Source organism: Helianthus annuus, chromosome 16 (genome assembly GCF_002127325.2).
Source record: "Helianthus annuus cultivar XRQ/B chromosome 16, HanXRQr2.0-SUNRISE, whole genome shotgun sequence".
NCBI lineage: Eukaryota > Viridiplantae > Streptophyta > Magnoliopsida > Asterales > Asteraceae > Helianthus > Helianthus annuus.
This window is the reverse complement of record NC_035448.2, coordinates 154,538,211-154,552,304: the sequence shown is the minus strand read 5'-3', so window position 1 is coordinate 154,552,304 and position 14,094 is coordinate 154,538,211. Positions and strand designations below refer to the sequence as shown.

At 34.1% G+C, this 14,094-nt stretch overlaps 2 protein-coding genes across 2 annotated transcripts; both read right to left on the bottom strand.

Moving 5' to 3' along the window:
* Window positions 1–2,412: 2,412 nt before the first annotated feature.
* Window positions 2,413–4,424, bottom strand: LOC110916040 (transcription factor DUO1). Its single transcript, XM_022160791.2, has 4 exons — window positions 3,958–4,424; window positions 3,346–3,592; window positions 2,821–3,208; window positions 2,413–2,676 (listed from the first exon to the last, which is right to left on the bottom strand). Exons 1-4 carry the CDS (start codon window positions 4,317–4,319, stop codon window positions 2,534–2,536), a joined length of 1,140 nt encoding a protein of 379 aa, XP_022016483.1. The 5' UTR covers window positions 4,320–4,424; the 3' UTR covers window positions 2,413–2,533.
* A 4,958-nt stretch (window positions 4,425–9,382) lies between these two features.
* LOC110917171 (actin-related protein 2/3 complex subunit 5A) lies at window positions 9,383–11,337 on the bottom strand. Its single transcript, XM_035985545.1, has 6 exons — window positions 11,267–11,337; window positions 11,110–11,182; window positions 10,906–11,006; window positions 10,690–10,810; window positions 10,544–10,552; window positions 9,383–9,541 (listed from the first exon to the last, which is right to left on the bottom strand). The coding sequence occupies exons 1-6, from the start codon at window positions 11,335–11,337 to the stop codon at window positions 9,383–9,385; spliced, it is 534 nt and encodes a 177-aa protein (XP_035841438.1).
* Between the last annotated feature and the right edge of the window lie 2,757 nt (window positions 11,338–14,094).

The window sequence follows — 14,094 nt, the reverse complement described above, 5'->3', positions numbered from 1 at the left end:
TATTGCAGGGAAAAAACGTAATTTTAAAATATGTATAAAATAATAAACTGATTGGTACAATGGGAGAGGGGCGACCGCCCATTTGAACCAATGGTAAAGTGACACTATTCACTGCCATGTGGTTTAATTGCTTCTGCTGTACAGGTGCTTCTACTGTTTTTCTCCTTCAATTATTAGGATTAAAATAGGATAATGCTATTTTTTAAATGTTACTGTTCAAAAATTATATTAACTATGAAACAGTCGTAGACTTCATATGTTAATAAACTAATATTTTAGTTTATTAATTAATATATAGGAGAATATTTGCAGGCTATTATATTATATTATATTATATTATATTATATTATATTATATTATATTATATTATATTATATTATATTATATTATACATATGAATATAAACATCCTATGAATAGTGATCAACATATTTAAAATATTATTTTTATTTTTTATCAATCTTTTTAAGTATTCTTTGTAATTTTTTAATAACATGTCATTTATCACTTAATTTAATTTATTTTTTATAACTTTCGTTAACTTAAAAAAAATTCTACCTCCAACTATATTTTTTAAAGCCTTGATGAATAGTGATCATATTTTTTTAAGTATTCTTTTTAATTTTTGATCTAATTTTTAAGTACTTTTTTTAATTTTTAATAACATGTTATTTATCATTTATTTTGATTTTAATAACTTACGAAGGTTAACTTTTTTTAAAAAAAAATCTAACTCCGCAGCTATATTTTTTTTCAATATTACGATATAATTTTTATTAGAAAGGGATACTTGCCGCTATCGTAGCAAATTGAATCGAAGAATAGTAATTAGATTTTGGTTTTCAAAACAACACAATTTTTTGTATAGTAAATTATATGAGTGCCGGTAACAAAACTATAAAACGTAACTTTTTTAATCGTAAAATATATGAGTATCAATACGTGGAACATAACCGTTTTCGACCAAACGACAATGGTACCGATATCGGTAGTAGCAGAACCAATACTCTTTTTTTATCATTTTCGATTGATGTAAAACACGTTTCGATATCTTTTTGGACATATCATGATGTCATATTTGTAGTTTTTTCTTTTAGTTGTTATAGCACCGAAACGAACAGAACCTATACCAACTAAGCTCCCGCCGCACAGCACGGAGGAAAACCACTAGTTTTAACCAAACCAAAATGGGCCACCAAATTCCTTTTGCAATTGGGCAGTTTATCATTAAATGCTTCACATCTTCATGTTGTTCTCCACATTTAATTCCCCTCCAAATAATGAAGACGTTGAATGCATATAATGTCCTTCATGTGAATTATGATGATGATGTTTTATCTTTCAATTAATTCTTTGGCACCCCCTAAGTCAACGTGTCAAAGACTTTGATTTTCAAAACCCTTTTTAATACCTAAAAAAAATTCACTTCATGCCATAATTCTCCACCGTAGCCTTTTGACTAGTAACGGATCCTGAATAATATAGTGTGTTTCGACTATTATATTTGGTAGTTCCGTTTCATCACCAAACACTTCAACTTTACCGGTTTAAGCCGATTAACCTGTAACACCAGAAATATGCGTAGTTATCACATTCGAAACACTTAACCGCTTAAAACACAATAAGATACGTAATTTAACACACGTAGCGCTCATGTTTTGCACTCTCCATCACAAATATACTTGATTTGTACGATAATCTAGATAACTTTTAAAAGTTCAATACATAAGGTGAGGAGGGGAGGTGCGTTATTTCAACGCGTGATACAAATTCAACGCGTGGAAAACAAAGAAATCCCACCGCCACCATTATTTCAACGCGTGATACTTCAACGCAGGGCCGATTCCGTGATTTTTTTCACGGCGTTATTTTGTTCGTTGTGAGGGTAGTTGTTGGTTGGGGGGAAATTGTTGGATGTGGTAGTGAGTGATGACCACCGCCACTAAAAAAAGTTGTGAGTGATGGAAAAAGAGTTGCTGACATGGCGGAATATGATTGGATATTGTGAGTGATGAAATTCTATCACTAGTGACCACCCCCTCCCCTAAGCATATTAATTTTTAGGACTACATAAGTTCCATAATATAGTTACTAAATAAACTATTAAACTAATAAACTGTAATTGTTCAAAATACACAACACAATCTGCAGTTCAACAACAATTTGCAGTAGCCCAACAGTACGGAAATACTTTCTTCCACCTTTGCACATTGCAACAGTTCACCACCAATTTACAAACACTTAATGAAATATATTGAACTCAACTCGATACGTATTTTAGATATAATAAGCAAAACCCTTATTATTTTTGTGTCATGTTTTCGACTGTATGCCACATGAATAGTTGATCTTAAAGGTATAACCATTCCATAAAATAAAAGTGACACATAACCAAATAATGTGATACATACTATAAATGTAAATTAGTCCAAATTGCATAAAGATTCTGCCATAACCAACATCATTCATCTAAGAAAGTAAAATTTGTCCATAACACCAAGAACAACAACACCTAATTCTAGCTAGCTCCCACATCACCACTCAGATGGGCTCGGAAGCGGCTCGATGTTATCAAACATATCCATCGGAAAATCATCAATGAACGTATCGGGTGCCATCATTATCGGATCATTGCCCTCTTCCCTTCCACAGCTCCCACCACTCTCTCCTTCACCACCTACAACACAAACAAATGTAGTATATACATATTGATAAATACACACGCGCACATAAACATTAACATATTCTTGGTTCTGAAATGAATGCCTCTATGTGTGTGTGTGTGCGTATATAATATATCTATGGAAATATGACTGTATACCTGGTGGCATATAAGGGAAGTGGACCATATCAGAAGTACCACTTTGGCCAAAAACAGCAAAGAAATTGGGGTCTGCCAGCTGGTTGAAAATGTCATGGGTGTCGAAAGGTGGCGGAATATGATGGAAATCTTGTAGTAAAGGTGGCTGGTTACAAGAGTTTTCCTCAATGGGAATGGTGGTGTACTCGAATGGACACGGTGGTTGGTTTTCATCCTGGCTAAGCAAGCCTGCAGCGGCGGTGGCGGCTGCAGTGGTGGTGGGGGTGGGATCAATAAGTTCAGGCAGTGGCATCATCTTGATAGGTTCACAGTAAGATGATGAACAAGATAATGTTTTTGGTGAAGTTACTGATGACTCTCCATCTGTTGAAGAACTTCTTTTTGGAGCCTGACATTGTAAATACAAAATAATTGCATGTATAAATTATAAAAGGGGTCAGTCACTTTATTTTGACTTCTAAGGTCAAACAATCATTAATGTTGACCCTTCAAAGTCAAACAGAAGTAGAAAATGAGATTGTTTACCTCAAAGGGTGGAACTTTATGAAGGACAGGCGTTTCCCGGACCAATTTGCGGGATTTTTGTGGCGGTTGTGGTCGAGGCGGTGACTGAAGAACCCGAGCCAATCTCTTTTGTCTGCTACTCCAGAAATTCTTGACATCATTGTCTGTTCTTCCCGGCAAATACGTCGCGATTCTTGCCCATTTGTTCCCAAATTGCCCCTGCAATTCGATCACCGTTCTCTCCTCTTCTGCAGAAAACTTCACACCACTGATAACACACACACAGAAATCAAACAAATTTGTTCATCAAGTTCAAATTTACACTAAAAATTTATAAAAATCAAACTAAACCAACATAAAATATGATTAAAAAAACATCCAAATTAAGTCAACTGAAGTCAAATTAATAGAGTTCATAACCAAATAAACAACATAAATCATGAATTCACCCTCTAACCATTCAGTCAAACATAAACACAAACACTTTGTGTGTGCACACCAACATAACACAATTACACAAAAACCAAAACTTTTCAAGTCCCCAATCACCATCAACAACAATCACAACTTCAAAACCCACAAACCATCATCTAAAAACCAACAAATTTCCAAAAAGAAATCGGAAAACATTACCTTTTAAGATCGGGTCGAAGTTTATTAACCCAACGAAGGCGACACGACTTCCCGGTTCGCTGCAGAAGACCTTTGGATCGAATGGAGCTCCACTCTTTGGCCCCGTAGTCCTTAACATGCTTCATAAGAACTTCATCTTCTTCAGTTTTCCATGGGCCTTTCTTAATCTCCCCCATTTCATCGTACACTTTTCTCTTTCTCGTTTCCATACACTTTTCCAACTGCACACACTCGATTATTGTTTCTAGATTCTGGGGATGTGTGTGTGTGTGTGTTGTGTAATATTTAGAGGGTGGAAGTGTGTGTGTGTGTTTGTGGGGGGTGTAGTGACGGTTAAGACGGTTACTGCTCCTATCGCCCATGTTCCCCCTTTTTTCTCGCTTTCGAAAACATGGGTTTGGAGTTTTTCATATTGGGTCCTTTGAGTTTTGAATGGTGTCGTAGTTGGTCCTTGTGGAGACAACGTGGTGGACGTACTTGTTTAATTATTTTGACTACGTTTTGGTTACATTTTGGATCGGGTCGATATTATAAGGTTATAGTTCGTTGACTACCCGTTAACTTATTTTTATTTGACATTGTAAAGTTGATTAGTTTTATGTATAATAAACATATTAGTTTTCTAGAGTTAAGTTTACGTACAAAGTGCCTTATCGTATGAAATGTACAAGAGGCATAAAAAGCCTAAAAGAACGCGATAACATTTTCGTAATTATTTACTCGTAGAGTAATTATCAAAATTACTCTGCAAATGATCTTGTAGGGTAATTTTGATCTTGTACAGTATCATAATTACTCTACAAATGATCTTGCATGGTAATTTTGATATTGTAAGGTAATTTTGTAGAGTACTTTTGAATTGTATGTTGTTTGATAAACTTGCAGAGTAATTTTGATACACTTGTAGAGTAATTTTGATGCAGAGTAATTTTTATACACTTGTAGAGTAATTTTGATAATTATCGTACAAGATCAAAATTACTCTACAAGATCAAAATTACCCTACAAGAACATTTTACAAAATTACCTAAAAGATCAAAGTTACCCTACAAGATCATTTGTGGAGTAATTTTGATAATCATTCTACGAGTAAATAATTATGAAAATGGAACCGCATTTTTTTTACATTTTTACAATATTCGTACGTTTGTATAATAAAGATATTTGTATTTGATCTTTTATCTAGTTTTCTAATAGCATATTACTTTATGTAAAAGGCACCTTTGGATATGTACTTTTAAAAAGAACTCAACGTTAACATGTTATTCACGTTTTAACTTTTTTAATCCTATTAAAAAGAAAATAACACATATTGTCATACGATAATAAATACTTTCTTAATAATTTTATTTTAATAAATTCTGTCGATATGCATTTCTAGTTAGTTGTATCATATGTATTTGATTTAAAATTTTAATTTCATAAAAACATATTAAAATTTAAAGCTAACATGTATTATGTATGTGTACATACATACTTATATTATTAAAAGATATACTCTTGTTTAACAGGAATTAACTACTTGTACGATAAGTTAGTTGAAAGGTACTAAGGTCTTTGTAATATATTTTTTTTAGAAAAATGCCCGGATAGTCTCTGTGGTTTCGCATTTTTTCACCTACAGTCTTCAATTTTTTAAAATTACCTGAATAGTTCCCAACTTTTCATTTTTTGTTCCCGGATAGTCCCTGAGTCTAACTTCAGTTTGTTTTCTCTGTTAAGTGGGTGTGAAATGACCAATTTACCCTTTCCTTTAAAAAGCCAAACCACAGGGACTATCCGGGCATTTAATAAATAAAATGCCCTTATTATTAAAAGAAATTAAAAAAAATATGTGGACCCGTCTGCCACCCTACCCCACCCTTTCTCCCCCTTTTTCCTACAACGCCTTCAACAACATCATTTACAGTGAATGCAATCCTTATACACATGAGATGAAGGAGAACAAATTGGAAATGAAGGAGAACAAATTGTCCGTGGGCAGTTTGCAGCGAGATCCAGGTGGACGACGGCGCAACTACTCCGGCATCCGTTATTCACTATTCACCGGCAGTTTCGGTAACCATACGAGCAATAATCAGGTGCATCCGCCTCCTCAATTACTTCCTCCACCTCCTCGTCATCGTCTTTATATTTCTTGTTCTTTTTTAGAAAGCTTGAGTTGTTGAGAGAAATCAATTGGTGCAAAAAAAATGGTTTTGGTTTTGCTAGATTCGGCCTCTCATCACAATGTTGATTTTGAGGAAAAGTTTTGCTTTTTCTTGAAATTGTTCATCCCCTTTGAAATAACATCACCGACACTTGCAGTTCCCCTTTGAAATAACACGTGACAACAATAAATAACCCGTGGAAAAGAAAGGGAAGGTGGTCACAGGTGCCGCCGGGCGTGACAGGTAGTTGCAGGTGGGTGGGTTTTGACAGGTGGTTGCAAGTGTCGCCTGTGTTCCTCGGGTGTCGTCGGAGTTTCGGTGGTGACCGGCGATGGGGGTGATGGTGATGACTGGTTGTTGGCAAAGAAGAAGGGGTGGGAAGGTAGGGTTGGTCGGCAGAGAAAGAGGGATGGGATAGGTTTATAATAAATATGTGGGCCTCACCTGAATTAATATATTAACTATTTTATTTTAGTTACTTAATAGTTATTTTTTATATGAAGGGTATTTTTGTAATTTTACAATTATTTAACACCAAAAACTAACTCTCATCCGTTTCAAGGACTATCCGGGAACAAAAATTGAAAACTTGGGGACTATTCAGGTAATTTTAGAAAGTTGGGGACTATAGGTGAAAAAATGCGAAACCACAGGAACTATCCGGGCATTTTTCTCTTTTTTTTTTTTTTGAAGCAACTAAGACTGCGGGGTATGGTGGGGCGGGGGTTGGGCTTGGGTTGGGGCATTTGTTGACACGTGGCTTGGGGTGGCAGACATGGGGCGACCCACATTTAAACAGGGTATGGTGGGGCGGGGGTTGGGGGCGTGGGTTTGGTGGGCTTCGCTAGATCTGAGCCATTGATAGTTAAATCAACGGCTAGCCCAACGGCTTCTTTGGTTTGTCCAATTAGAGCCCGCCATGTCAGCTTGGTCAGACCGCCCCACGCCCGGCTTCAAACCCACGAAAAAAGGGCCACGCCCAAACCCATGCCCACCCGGGGTGGTGGCTTGGGCGTTTTCAGCCCACCCACGCCCAAACCCCCGCCCCATACCCCGCAATCGTTTTTGTACATACTCAATTTGCATAAATATTAGTGTAAAATTTATTAAACTTTTTTTGAAAGGCAACTATTTATCGAATTTCTAGAATATCTTTTGATACAGCAAAACTAAAAAACATTTATAGGTGGCAATCATTTTAATCAAATCCTTATAAACAAAAAAACTAAGGAGTATATATGTAAAATTTTAGAAAACATCCTAGTAAATGAACATCACATGTCATAATTAATCTCACATACATATATCTGTTTAAAAAAATACAGAACTATTATATAAATTAACCTTATTCTTGAAACTTTTTTGTTAGGCTTGAAAATTCGAGAAAGCATTCATTCAATTGAATTGACGAAAACACTAACAATTCATGTACGAAGATGTTTGTGTGCGTGGCGAAGTGAATTTTAGACGGATTTATCCACTGTAAGTTCTAATAGATCACTACAATTTTATGTGTCAAGTGTATGTGTTTAAACATGTTTATGTGAGAAGTGTATTCACAGGGGCGGACCTACCTCTTTGGTAGGGGTAACCCCCGCTACCACTTGGTCGGAAAAAATTTGGAAAAATTGGTGTAAATTTTGGAAAAATTTGACGTTTTTTTGATTTTGTTACGGCTTATTTATAACACGTTACCCCTTGGTCGGAATCCTAGATCCGCCACTGTGTATTCATGTCCTTGTCCACACAAGTTCACTTCATGTATCCCTTTACTTTATAGATAATTTGTATTATGCATGGTGAATAAAACTTTTAAAATCAAACAACGTTGCAAAATTGATTTGTTTGAAAACTAAGTTCTTTTCGTAACTTTTTCGCAACAAAATTAACATCTTTCATATCATACGTAAATCACAATCTATTGTAAGTTCTTTTCGTAATTTTTTCACAACAAAATTAACATCTTTCATACATAAATAACAATTTAATTGTAAGCTTTTTTCGTATTTTTTTTCGCAACAAAATTAACATCTTTTTTACATTAAATTGCAAAGAAAAAAAATAAAAAGACAATTATGCTTTCATACTACTACTAACACATCGACATTCACACATTAACCATTTTTTCGATAAATAATTTATGTAATATCTCATATGAAAGATGCTGAAAAGATGTGAGTGATGTCTATTCCAACCCGATTATCAGCTTAAAATAATGTTGTGATAGTTAATTTATTTTAGAGTAAACCTCAATTTTCGTCCCTGTAGTTTGCTGATTTTAACACTTTCAGTCCAATAGTTTATAAATTATATTTATCATTCATTAGTTTGCTGATTTTAACAGTTTCAGTCCACACTAGTGTTAAATTTTAACAATTTCAGTCTACACCAGTGTTAGTGGTGTGGACTGAAACTGTTAAAATCAGGAAACTAATGGACTGAAACTGTTAAAATCAGCAAACTAATGGATGATAAATGCAATGTTTAAACTATTGGACTGGAAGTGTTAAAATTAGCAAACCACAGGGACGAAAACTGAAGTTTACTCTTTATTTTATAACCTGGTATATATATAGAAACTGATTACGGGCTAGATAAGAGCTTAGGATCCTTAAAACAGGGGTCCTAGTTTTTTAAAACCTTTTATATAGTGTAATATTGTTTTCGGACCAAATAAACTAAATAAAAACTATATTTATTGCATGGTTCAACCGAAAAACCAACTTTAATATAAAAAAGACGTAATTTTAACTCTAAGCAATATACAGTTCGTCTTTAATCTAGGTCGTCGTCGTCATTTTGGCTAACTGTAATGGCGAGCGCGCTCATTCCGTAGCAATTGGTGAGAAATTATTGTCAAAATTAGGAGAAATTAATGGTGTCACAAGGATAATCCAGGTTGGTTAACAACTATTTTTTATAGTTAATGCAAATTACTCAATCACTGTTGCCCTAAATCCATAATTGATAGTTCGAATATTTGAATATTGATATTGTACTTGCAAATTCATGATTGAGTCTTGGAAGGCATAAAGCAGAACCAATGTTTTTTTATGTCAATTCAAAAAGGCCACGACCTTGATCGAAGGATATACTTTCTAGTTATTGACAGAAAATTTGAAAGGTAAAAAACATTCAAAACTAGAGGACCAACTGTGTAAATTATTTTCTTTTTTCGAAAGCCAAGTGTGTAAATTAATTGGCCACAATTTAAAAATCGGGTGAGACCCAAGTCACGCTTAGGCTAGTAGGTGTGGAGTGGCGTCCCTGCCACCTCACACCGATAACACCTGTAATACCACAACTTTGACACCATTAAGGGGCACTATCATCACCTCCGCCAATGTATTGATTAGCGCCATCCATTCCATGTGTGAAGCCCCTTTTCCTATCCACAAATCGCCAACTTTCTTGTTTTTTTTCTCTTTTTTAACCTTTAGTTAAAACATAGCATCAAAGTTAAAAGGGTGGGCTAGTGGAGCTCACCTGCCTAAGTGGCGCTAATGTGACAAATAACTAGCATACGAGCTTTATATCACACTATCCAACTTATAACTTATCACATATAACACTGTGACACTCTCTACTCTACACCTAAAATTTACCGCACCTACACTTCGTAAGAATTGAGACTCAGGCCACTTGTTGCATATATTTATAAATTTATTTAATTTTGTCTTTTTAGCCGCAAACACACATTATAACACTCTACTTTACATCTAAAATCACCGCACCTATACTTCGGAAGATTTGAACCCACGACCACGTAATTTAAATATATAAGCTCACATAGTGTATTTTTATGGTATTATATATAAACAATATACATTATTGACTTTTTAGATCATTATTATATGTGTAATAACTATTATTACGTTATATATATATCGCGTATTCAAAGAAGTAACATTATATTTAACCTTGTAAGTCTGATCACATTTTCCAAACGACCACTTAATTTAAATATATAAGCTCACATAGTGTATTTTTATGGTATTATGTATAATCAATATACATTATTTACTTTTTAGATCATTGTTATATAATAATTATTATTATGTTATATATCGCATATTCAAATAAGTAACATTATATTTAACCTCGTAAGTCTGATCACATTTTCCAAGTTCGGTGGTATAAGTGGGACTCATACTCGAACTCATTTATCAAGTAGGCTCACATATAGGCTTAAGCTCACCTCAAGCTTGTTTAATCTGGGTCGATTCAAGCCCGTTTAAAGATTTCTTACGATACTAATAACATTATACATGGAACTAAATAAAACCATAAAACCTTAATAAATAAGCAAACGTTAACAACTAAGAATTTCAGACTTTTGGATAGGTAGTACCATGAGTTAAATTATTATGTGTCTACCATTATATGTATTTACTCATTGATCTTAAAATGTACATGATTATTGGAACATTGGTTACCTGATTGACCTGACAAAAAAAAAACACTTAAATTCACAAACATCCGAACTCCGAAGATCAAAACATGATAAATGGTGAGATGATTTATTTGTAAATAACCTGATGAATTGTAATAATGGGTATTGTAGAAACTAAACCGTATTTACAGTATCGCTTAGTGCTCGTAGAATGCATCCAAGACCGGCTTTCTGTGTTAGTTTTTCATGAATCTTTAGGCATTGTTCACAGGTCGGGCGATCGCCTGTAGACAATCCTCTATACAAATACCTGTCGAATGTAAAATATAAAACATAAAAATTAAATTATAAGTGCAAGAGTTAATATCATTTAAACTTTTTTAAAAACAAAAACAAGGAACTAACTTCATGAGGATATCATAGTACTCGGGGTCCAAAGAGGAAAACATTAGATCCACAGCTTTTATTGCCATTATTGCTCTATGCACCACATTCCAGTTTGCAGACTACACAAAACCCGCACAGACCGTCTTTTATTTCAACCAGTTAGATCAAAGTATTCGAAAAGTTAACGCGATGAATCATAAATGTCGTATCAAGTGATCAAACCTTGCATCTTTCATCTTTGGTTTTGGGTGGAGATCCTTCGAGAGCGGTTTTGAGTGCTTCTACCGGCCTGTACCTGAGATCAATTCACCATTCATTTATGGCGGAAAAGATTAAATTTGTTTAGAAAATTAGTTACAGATATGGTGAATTAACTGACTGTTTGATTAAACTCTCGATCTTTCGAGACTTTTGTTCGATCCTTGTGATCATGTCTTCTGCGTCCACCATTTTTGCACAATTTTTGTCCGATCTATGGAGTATGGAACTGAGATGTTAAGGGGCTTCAAGTGAAAATATTATAACAGGATCCATACATGTAGGTAGGCCTTTGCTATTTTTAGTTGTATGATAAATTTGGTGTTTCTGTATAATAGAATGTTTCCATCTAATTAATTAAAATTCGTGTGGAATTTAAACCAAGACTAATATTTTTTTTTTTACAAATTATGATATAAAGTTTTGATAATTTGTATAACTCTAAGTTGAGCTCTTTTATCAGGAGGTTTTATAGTGATGTGATTTTCAAGCATGAATCATCTAAACTTTGGTACATGCCTACATGGTGACACGTTGTTACGTGGAATTTAAGTGTACAAATGGATTGTTTTAAAAAAAAGTTAAAGAGTTTATTTTTTGTTCAAAATTCTGTGATAAATCATGGATGAAAGCTATAATATCATGAATATATTGATTTGTTTTCTACAGTTTGTATGCTATATATATATATATATATATATATATATATATATATATATATATATATATATATATATATATAGGGTAGAGTTCATGCGAGAACCACCCTTATTGCGAGAACCGCTAGAACCAATGTGAACAGGGGGCAATTTTGTAAATATATACAACTTGTAAATTAGTCACTCCTCTCCCTGCATCCTATACTACTGGACTTCAAATAAAAAATAAATCACAATCTATCAAGTATTCATGTCCGACAATCCCCCAAGCATCATCAATATGCAATTCATCATAGCGATTCATAAAAAATCAAGTTTGTCACTCCACAATGTCAGCAATTCGTCATCAAAATTCGTCATATGTTCGATATTAGTGCAATATGAACATAATCATCGATGGCACATTCGTCTTCGATTCGAAATTAGGGCAAAACGATCATAATCATCAAGGTTTGTTGTACAAATAAGGATAATTTGAAGAACATATGTCGTCTAACGGAATCATGATTCTCTGTTGCACCGTTCTGTGAATTTGTAAGTTCATACATTTTGTTTTGTAGTCGTATATGACAATACAACTCTTAATCATCGATTCAGATATGTTATTATGTGATTATGACACTTAAGCAGCCATTTCATATCTGTTTCATATCTGCATTATTGAAAATTGTGTTATATATATGATTTTTTGAGTGAACAGGGGCGAATGTTGTGATAGAACTATATGTAATGAGGTAGTTATGTGTTTGTTCATATAGTTTCTCTTGCTGAATAATGTTATGTGAATAATGCTAGATATGATGGGCAACATGAAATTTGATTTAGTAAGTGTTAGGGTTTTTTTACTGAATTATAACTGTTGATAAGTTATGTCATGTTAATGCACATGTGCATATTTTGATAGAATATGCTTACACGGAATAGGATAATAACGTAATGTTGTGATCTATATAGATATGCACATGTGCATATTTTCTGACAGAACAGGCTTACACAGAACATGTTGATTAGGTATAATTGTGTGATACACAGTTATGCACACGTGCATAGATTGACAGATAACAGGATAATAAACTAAATTTGTGATCTATATAGTTATGCACATGTGCATAAATTGTTATAATAGGTTAATATGCACGTGTGCATAGTTTGCAATAATAGTTTAACAAGGTAGATAATGTTGATGTATATGACTTTGAATAGGAGTCTCACCTATGCATCAATGATCTGTAATCGGTATTTAGTTTTATTTAGGTGTTTTTTGGTGTGTTATACAGTTATGAGAACGTGTAGTTCATCTTGGAATATGTTAATAAGGTATAATTGTGTGATATATAGTTATGCACATGTGCATAGTTTGTCAACATAGATTATTAAGGTATTTAATGTTTATTCACATGTATATAATGATGCTTGTGTGCATATCTTATATGTTGATCATAAATTAATGTTGATACACATGCTCATTGTAGATCATCGATGGAAAAAAGTACATGGACTAACAGATGAAAGAGTTAAGCAGATGTTAGACGAAGAGGCGTTGAAGCAATAGGAATGATGGGGTGTGCTCAACAACTGGAAAAAGAAAGAGACAATATGATGTTATGGATGTTATATGTGGATGATTCAAGGACATGAAACACGTAGTGTTCGTTTTTTTTCTTTTTTTTTTGTTTGGGCAGTAGTAAGTGGCTAACTGATGTGGTGTGGGTATATTTGGTTGACAGTAGTTGTATAGGATAAATTATGTATGGATGCACATGTGCATTATTCAAAATTAGTAATCATATGTCGATGTATTATGTATATCAAAGGATGTATTATGTATGAAGCACGCCTGGTACGTAAGCGAATACGGATCATGTGGGTTTGTACTGATCCGCTTTCGAGCTGTCGAGTGACGATTGCTCCATCTATTAAGAAAGGACGCGGGGGGCCTGTCTTATAATAAAGGGGGTACTCTCTTCTCTGATGTGCGCTATATTATTGTGTCCTATTCCTGAAGGAGTGATCCGGGATTAAGCCACGTGGCGATACCCGCCTAAAGAAAGGGGGCCTTTCGTACGGATTGGAGTACGAAGAGAATTCTTCAGCACACTAAAATCTAGTGGATCCGGTTCCATATTCATGAAAAGCCGGGGTTGAAACATGTTATGAAACTAAGACAACTTATCTTACTAATAATAAGAAAGAGTTAGGCGCCTCCAAGGCCTATTAAAGCAATGTATATACGCATCAAAGCGTGCTGGTATGTTGTTAAAAAATATGTATGGGTTCACATGAGCATTAT

Bases quoted from the DNA above. Each gene is read 5' to 3' on its own strand.
- LOC110916040 (XM_022160791.2), bottom strand. From the start codon at position 4,319: ATGGGCGATAGGAGCAGTAACCGTCTTAACCGTCACTACACCCCCCAC. The intron at 3,209-3,345 runs GTAAACAATCTC...TTACAATGTCAG, and splicing joins ATAAAGTTCCACCCTTTGAG to GCTCCAAAAAGAAGTTCTTC. The intron at 2,677-2,820 runs GTATACAGTCAT...TTTGTGTTGTAG, and splicing joins CTTCCCTTATATGCCACCAG to GTGGTGAAGGAGAGAGTGGT.
- LOC110917171 (XM_035985545.1), bottom strand. From the start codon at position 11,337: ATGGTGGACGCAGAAGACATGATCACAAGGATCGAACAAAAGTCTCGA. The intron at 11,007-11,109 runs GTTTGATCACTT...GGTTTTGTGTAG, and splicing joins CCAAAGATGAAAGATGCAAG to TCTGCAAACTGGAATGTGGT. The intron at 10,811-10,905 runs GTTAGTTCCTTG...TACATTCGACAG, and splicing joins TACTATGATATCCTCATGAA to GTATTTGTATAGAGGATTGT.